General features: G+C 46.4%; 1 protein-coding gene across 1 annotated transcript; it reads left to right on the forward strand.

The window, feature by feature from the left end:
* Positions 1-2,354: 2,354 nt before the first annotated feature.
* Positions 2,355-4,060, forward strand: HCAR1 (hydroxycarboxylic acid receptor 1). The gene has a single exon (XM_020970299.2). It carries the CDS (start codon positions 2,862-2,864, stop codon positions 3,888-3,890), a length of 1,029 nt encoding a protein of 342 aa, XP_020825958.1. The 5' UTR covers positions 2,355-2,861; the 3' UTR covers positions 3,891-4,060.
* Positions 4,061-8,661: the final 4,601 nt, after the last annotated feature.

An 8,661-nucleotide genomic window follows, 5' to 3' on the forward strand; every position in this document is an offset into this window, starting at 1 on the left:
CAACCAACTTTATACAAGGCACTGGAGAAGCAATTTCTCATGGAATTTGAATATGTCCACTGGCAACTTGCTGACAGGACACCAGAGACTCCTGGTGATTGGCTGACTAAGAGTCAGAAAGACAGATTCTTTTCAGAACAACTGTTGCCATCCATATTTATAAAAGCAAGCTAGCGGCTCTTTCTCTTTGAAAAGACAGATCAGACATTTATAGTTTATATCAGATTGCTTGGCATCTTGGGGAAGAGGAATGGGAGGGAGGGATGGAGGGAGAAAAAAATTTGGAGCTCAAAATCTCATAAAAGTGAATGTTGAAAATTATCTTTACACATAATTGGAAAAAAATCCAAAATGCTATTAAGTGGAGAAAAAAAGAAAAGACAGACCAGCACTCAGAGAGTGGACCTGTTTTCTGGGGGTGGTGGTGGTGGTGAGAAAACTGTGCTCATACATAGCTTTCTCCCCTGAAGAGGAGTTTGTGGCAAAAGTAAATGGGATCTCTAGATATGTGCTTGTATGTAGCCTGAAAGGAGGAACCAATAAATGGTAGCAACCCCAGGCACTAAGAGACTTCCTACATGGCACATGGCAGAGGCAGAAATGTGCGTGCCCATTTGGTCTGTGGATTGTTTCATGGACAATGTTCAAAAATGCCAAATGCCTGTGTGGAGGGGGAAGGATTCTTAATTCCCCAAGGAGCATGATTCTGTAATCTAAACTTCTAGCCAGCTAAGGGAGATTTCCTGAGCAGCATTAGCTTTGAGAGATGTCTCATATAAGACCAACTTTGTGAGGTTCCAAGTTCAAGAGTTTGGGGATTGGACCTTTGAGAAAGACAAGGGAGTTTCCTGACATTGTATGCTTCCTGAGGATTGCCTTCATAGCTCCTGTACAGTGGACTATTTGGAGAGTAAAGCCAGTGAGTTACTCAGACAGTAAAGGTCAAATGGGAAAGGAGATTGTTCAGAATCTAATGTGTTTGCTTTCCAGAGGGAATCTAAACCAATCAGTCAGTAAACATTTATTAAGCTCCTACTCTGCACCAGGCACTGTCCTAAGATATAAAAAGAGGCAAAAGACAGCCCCTGCCCTCGAGGAGCTTATAATCTAATGGGAGAGACAGCACTGAAACAACACATACACTCATACACACACATACACACACACACACACACATCAGGTTAGATAAAGGATAAATAGGAAATAATTAATAGGGAAGGCATTAGAATTAAGGAGGATTGGGAAAGACTTCCTGTAAAATATGGGATTTTAGTACCACAAAGTGGCACCATGAAATCTAGGGGAACTAGATAGGACTTTGTATGGAAGAGGGGCTCACAGGAAGGCCAAGGATTACCCTGAGAGCAATCCTAGGCTTCTGAGAGGATCTGTTTGGTTTTCTGAGCGGTCTATGCATTTGTAACCTCTTGTGAGTCTTTGTTTCTTCCACCTTTTCTGTGGGGGGTAAATACAAAGCTTCCCTATGCTCAATATGCATTTATTACCCTGATTGTTTGTATGGGAAATAGGTGACGCTGTTACCCATATTTGGAGAAATGTAGACTTAGAGAACATTAGATTTAATTGGAGCAACTCAAAGTGGGGACAATGAGTGGCAAAGCAAGACTGATCCTCTTGGGTCAGAGCACAGGATCAGACCTGGTCCATATGACCCCAGAGTCTTTGGGAGGAAGGGCCTTTCTGGGTCGTACTATGTCCACCTTTGTGTCTGGTCATTTGAATACACAGATAAACTGGCCACATGGCTCAATCCTAAACCTACTTTCTTTACTGGCCCCCTACCGACTGAGTGACACCCCCAAGCAAAATATGTTTCAGCTTTTGAGTGTCTGGATCACTCATGGCAAGTTCAGAGCCTGATCGTCTCTTGCAAACATACCAGGCTCCCCTTCCCAGGAGTGTGGGGATTTGACTCCCAAAAAGATAGAGGTAGACCAATGAGAAAAGATGCCTGTTTCCATTTCACAGACTTAAAAAAATTGCACAATTGATCTGGGGCAGAGGAAGGATGTGTACAGGAGAGCATGGCATCAGTTGTGAGGGTAAGTGGTCATGGTGGCCACGGTGGCTTTTCCCAGCAGTGAAAGCAGTTCTGATTCTTAAGAATGACTTATCAGAATTAGTCTTTAAACTGCTCTCCTCTGCCCCTGCTCCATGTGTCTAAATGTGGACTAAATCCATGGTGTTGCAGACAGCTGACCCTCCTTTCCTTCTGTTACTCCATGCAGGCTCCCCATGGGGTTGGAGGAGAGGACTGGGCAGTCAGTCAGAGGTCAGGGGGAGGAACACAAGCAAAGGGGCAGGGAACGTCTCCAGGAAATGTTTGCCTTTCCCCCCAGGAGGGATGGCAAACAAGCTCTTAGTGCCTTTTGGGTAGTTTGTGCTGGTCAGTCTGGAGTGATTGCAAAGAGAAACAGGCCAGCTGAAAATGAAAATTATCCCGACCATTTCTTGGGCAAGGAAGAGAAAAGACATTGTGCTGGGCAGCATGAGTCGCAGTGGGTCTGTTGGCTGCTCCCTGGGAAAGAATCGCTCAGTGGGCAAGCTCATTGCACTTCCAGTCCTAGCCCTGGCATGCCACTTTTCTCCAGGGGAGGCCACCAGCTTGTGAGCTGGGTCAAGGGAGGCCCCTCTGACTCTGCCATTTCCTGATTAATATCTCTGTTCTTGCGGTGGTAGAGATGAGATGTGTGTGATGTGAGACACCTGCATCCCACCGTGGTGAAGTCGGAGAATCAGCTGGCTGGTCAATGCCAGCGTGCTACAGAGGGAGGCTCAGATAGCTTTCAGCTCAGCTGTCAGACGGGCAGAAGAGCCCCGTCCCCGGCTCTCTCTCAGTCATGAACGGAACTTGCTGTCTCATCAAAGGGGACACCATCGCCCAGGTGATGCCTCCCTTGCTGGTCCTGGCATTCGTGCTCGGAGCCTTGGGCAACGGCCTCGCTCTGTGTGGCTTCTGCTTTCATATGAAGTCATGGAAACCAAGCACCGTCTACCTTTTCAACTTGGCCGTGGCAGACTTCCTTCTGATGGTATGTCTCCCTTTTCGGACTGATTACTACCGGAAAAATCGGAAATGGGCTTTTGAAGACATCCCTTGCCGAGTGGTACTGTTCATGCTGGCCACCAACCGAGCCGGCAGCATCGTATTTCTCACAGTGGTAGCTGTAGATCGTTATTTCAAGGTGGTCCACCCCCACCACGCCCTGAACACCATCTCCAACCGGACAGCAGCTTGCATCACCTGTGCCCTCTGGGCCATGGTCATTGTGGGAACTCTGTTTTTGCTGACTGAGAGCCACCTGTGTGTGCAGGGCAGAACAGTGTCCTGTGAGAGCTTCATCATGGAGTCTGCCAACGGCTGGCATGACATCATGTTCCAGCTGGAGTTCTTCCTGCCGCTGGGCATCATCTCCTTCTGCTCCTTCAACGTCGTCTGGAGCCTGAGGCAGAGGCAGCAGCTGACCAGGCAAACCCGGATGAAGAAGGCCACCCGGTTCATCGTTGTGGTGGCTGCTGTGTTTGTCATCTGCTACCTGCCCAGTGTCTTGGCCAGACTGTACTTTCTCTGGACAGTCCCATCAAGTGCTTGTGACACATCTGTGCATGTGGCCCTTCACATCACCCTCAGCTTCACCTATATGAACAGCATGCTGGACCCCCTGGTATATTACTTCTCAAGCCCTTCCTTCCCAAAAGTCTATACCAAGTTCAAGATCTGTGGTGTGAGATCCAAGCGCCCAGGAGAGTCAAAGACACAGAATTCAGAAGGAATGTCAACATTGAAACCCTGCCCAAAGAGTTGTAATTTTAGGGAGACTAGCTCCAGAAGCCATCCAGATGTTCAGTGGGACCTCCACACATTTTGAATGTCATGCCCTGACTGAATTCACCAGGATGCCAAAGAGACATGTGTGTTGGAAGTGATTTGTGGAAAGTGAGGGTGGGAATAGGGGAAGAAGAGAAGGTTGTCTCTGAAAATACTGCCTTCTCTAGGTATGTCCTCAAGCCCCACTATTAAAACCTCTTTGCCATGTTCCAGATGCCTGAAGTGAGTCTTTTTTACATACTACTGATGACAACAGAGTAGATACATGTGCATGGGGTGGGGCATGGGGAGGATGGTGGTAACAGGAGCAGGGGTGCTAGTAGGATTAAGTACGAGGGTCAATGAAATAACTGAATAACTGAACACAAAAATAGGACCAGTCCACAGTCTTCCTCCCGGAGTTGCACAGACTGGAAAGAATGTTGGATTTGGAATTAACGGAGAGACAGGTTTGAATCCCACCTCTGGCACTTATTAGGTGTAGAAGCTTGACCAAGTCACAGAATTACTTCAGTGGGGCTCAATGGGGATGATATATTGGTACCATTGACCTCATAGGGCTGTTGCAGGGAGATCAAGTCAGATAATACATGACGGAGCTCTGCAAACCTTTGAGCTCTATGGAGTCGGCTGTTACTTACCATGATTCTTGTCGTCATTGATTTGCTTTACAAAATGTGTCCCTGGAGAGGAGGGGAGTGACTGCTGTTAAGGCTGGGTTGGATTTCCGCTGTCCGGTCGAGGGGAGGGAGCCGTAGGAAGCAGCACCCCGTTCCTGGTTTAGTTTTCTATGGCTTCTCTATGTCTGGGGTAGAGTGGAAGTAAAACAATCTGTCCTGAGTCAACACCAGCTGCGTGGTAAGCGTTTCAGATCGGGTGTTGGTAGATGAGTTCCCCTGGGTCGACCCAGCCCTCATTCTCCAATCCTACCTGGGGACTGCAAGGACATCTGTGGTCGTGGGAGATTAGAACAATTACTGGGTCAGAGGATCATGAAGTTTGGGCTGGAAAAGTTCTCAGGGCCATCGAGTCCATCCGTGTCATTTCACAGATGAGAAAACAGGGGCCCAGGGAGTTGAAGTGAATTTCCCAAGGTCAAAGGGTCAGAGTTAGAGAGCTGGAAGGGCCCTCTGGGCCACAGAGTCCAATCCCTTCATTTCACTGAGGAGTCCAGCATAAATGCTTCTGGTCTGGGGTGTTACATAACAACGTCAGTTATAACATTAGTCAATTAGGGAGTTGCCATTTGAACTGGCCTCAAGATAGGTGGGACTTCATTAGGGGGTGATGAGTGAGGAAAGATATGCCAGGTGGAGGAAATGTAATAATAATAATAATAACGACAGTAATAATCGACTACATTTTATGGCGCTTTAAGATTTGCACAGTGTTTTACATCTCTTATCTCATTTAACCCTCACACACTCCTATGAGGTAGGTGCTGTTATTATCCTCATTTTATTGAATAAGAAAACTGAGGCTGAGAGAGTTCAGTGACTTGCCCAGGGTCACACAGCTATGAAGTGCCTTAGTCCAGATTTGAACTCAAATCTTCCTCACTCTAAGTCTGATGCTTAAGGGAATGATAATAAGAATAACCAACATTTACATTGCCCTTGAAGGTTTGCAAAGAACTTTACAAATATTATCTCACTCGGTCCTCTCAATAATCCTGGGAAGTAGGTGTTGTTATTATCTTTGTTTCATAGAGGAAGAAATTGAGGCAGACAGAGTTAAACTGACTTGTCCAGGGTCACACAGCTGGTAAGTGTCTGAGGCTGGATTTGAACTCAGGTCATCCTTATTCTAGACCTGGTGCTCTATCCACTGAACCACCTCGCCACTTCACTCTAGAATTTCAGAGGTAGTGGTAGCTCTCCTTAGTATCTAATAAATAAAATATACTCTAAAGTACACATTACTTTTGTGCATAGAGATTTCAGATTAGTGGAAGGGAAGATTTCACGATTGCTATGGAGTAGTAAAAAGATACTGTATTTAGAATCAGAGGATCCTGAGTTCAAATCCCAGTTCTGCCATGTCCTCTATCTGACATTGGACAAGTCATTTCTCCTCTATGGGACTTAACTTCCTCATTTGTAAAACAAGGTGGGTTGGAAAGCCAGGGTGGCACAGTGGAGAGAACATTGGACCTAGAGAGTCAGGAAGAAGTGGGTTCACGGGGCAGCTAGGTGGCACAGTGGATAGAGCACTGGCCCTGAAGTCAGGAGTACCTGAGTTCAAATCTGGCATCAGACTGAACTCTTGACACATATTAGCTGTGTGACCCTGGGCAAGTCACTTAACCCCAATTGCCTAAAAACAAAAACAAAACAAAAAGAAGTGGGTTCATATCCTCTCTTAGATCCTTCCTAGCCATGCGACCCTGGGCAAGTCACTTAATTGCTGTCTGCCTCAGTTTCCCCATCTATGAATGAAAGGGTTGGATTCATAGAGCTATCAATTTAGAACTAGAAGGTAGGTACCCTAGAGGTTGTCAATGCCAGACTCTTCTTTTTACAGAGAAGGAAATAGAGGCTGAGGGAGATTAAATGACTTTCCCAGGATCGTGCAGTTGGTGAATGTCTAAGGAAGGATTCTGAATGCAGGTCTTCCTGATTCCATGTCCATTCTTCTATCTACCATGACCCTTAGCTGCATTTTTTGGTGGGGCGACCCGTTCTAAAACCATGATCCTATGGCTGGATGACTTCAAAGACCCTTTCCATCTCGAAATCTATAATGCTCTGAATGACATGGGCTGTTTCGGGTATTAAAGGGGGCCCCTTTGCTGGAGGTCTTCAAGCCAAGACTGGAACACCACCTGGTAGGGATGGCTAAGTCCAGCTCGGATGAGTTCCCCTCCCATGTCTCTTCCAACCCTGAGATCCTGTGAATTGCTGGGTTGTGGTGAAATACGTCAATCAACAAGCATTTATTAAGTGCCCATTGTGTACAAGGGACTGTGCTAGGTCCTGGGGATACAAATACAGTCATGAAACTTCCCCTACCCTCAAGGAGCTTGCATTCTACTGGGGAGTTGTGTAAGGTGCAGTAGCTAGGTGGTGGAATCAGGAAGACCTGAGTTAGAATCCTGCCTCAAACAAATACTGACTGTGTGACTCTGGGCTAGCCATTTAACCTCTATCTGCCTCCATTTCCTCATCCATAAAGTGGGGGCAATAATAGCCCCTCCATCCCAAGGTTATTGCGAGGTCCAAATGAGGTAACATTTGTGAAATGCTTTGCAAACTTTAAAAGACTGTGTAAATGTGTGCTATGAATAGGAGGCTTGGTCAAGACAGCAATGACATTCAAAGCCTTTGGGTTGGCCAAAGAAGTGGAGCGCTTTGCCCTCAAGCCTCAGCCATGTCTTTTTACTGGAGAGGTTCACTAGCATGACCTCTGCCTACACGAGGGCTTTTCTATTAGAAGGACAGGACCTACATCGATTCTCGGGAAAGCGATCGCTGTGGGAAAGGGTGAGCATCTCTCTGGGGAAGTCCCGGCTGTGCACAAGGGTCCCAAAGCCTGCTGTGGCTGCCGAGAGGAGGAACAGAAATTTCTCTGCAGTGGCATCATGTGGTGCTTTCCCAAGAGGAAGGAGAAGCATCCAACTCAACTTTAGCTCCATTTTTCTTTTTAAAAAAATTTTATTCTAGGTTCACTTTTTTTTTAATGCACAAGTCACAAAGCCATGGAAAAAAAGATTTGTTCTGAAACAAATTCTCCTATTCTAGAGAAGAGGATCCTAGTACCCTAGACCCAGAGCTGGAAGGGACATTAGAGGGCATTTAGCCCAATCCTCTCAATTTACAGATGAGGAAACTGAGGCATGGGGAGAGGAAGAGACTCAGGATAATGGGCTTAGAGCTGGGAGAGACCTTAGAGACCATCAAATTCAACATAATCATCTTACAAATGAGGAAACTGAGGCAGAGCAAGGGGCAGACACTTGGGACCATAGATTTAGAGCTGAGAAGAACTGGACCTTAAAGGTCATGACGTGCAGCCCGGCAGCTAGGTGGAGCAATGACTAAAGCACTGGACCTGGAGTCAGGAAGACCTGAGTTTAAAGTCAGCCTCAGGTACTTACTAGCTGCATGACCTCGGACATCATGTGGTGCTTTCCGCTGTCTGCCTCAGTTTCCTCATCTATAAAATGGGGATAATAACAGTACCTGCCTTCCAGGGTTGTTGTTGTAATGACCAAATGAGAGAGTAATTATAAAATGTTGCCTGGCCCATAGTAAAAAAAAAAAACCCAACCAAACAAACTGACACCCCCCCCCCAAGTCCAATCCTTTTGATGGTATAAATGAGGAAACTGAAGCCCAGGAGAAGAAGAGACTTGTCCAAGGTGACAAAGGTAGTATATGTTATGTTGCCTTTTTTTTTTTTTGGCTAGGCAGTGGGGTTAAGTGACTTGCCCAGGGTCACACAGCTAGTAAGTGTTACGTGTCTGAGGTCCAATTTGAACTCAAGTCCTCCCAAATCTAGGGCTGGTGCTCTATCCGCTGCACCACCTAGCTGCCCTAAAGGTAGTATATGTTAAAGCCGGGATTTGAACTTAAGTCCTCTGACTCTCTTCACTCTACTATGAATCATTTATAATTATTCCTTAACCTTCCTAGCCCTGAAGCCTTCTGCCCTCTTCGTCTTCATTCCTTACAACATCCCTCAGCTGTAAAGCGGGGTGGTTTCCCGATCTAACCGACTTTCCACATGGGAAAACAGAGGCACAGAAGTGACTTGCTTGGAGTTTGCAGCCCCTGAGTGTCAGTTCCTCCTCTGACCTCAGAGTCACACTG

Source organism: Phascolarctos cinereus, unplaced genomic scaffold, assembly GCF_003287225.1.
Source record: "Phascolarctos cinereus isolate Bilbo 61053 unplaced genomic scaffold, phaCin_HiC Scaffold_4;HRSCAF=312, whole genome shotgun sequence".
Classification (NCBI taxonomy): domain Eukaryota; kingdom Metazoa; phylum Chordata; class Mammalia; order Diprotodontia; family Phascolarctidae; genus Phascolarctos; species Phascolarctos cinereus.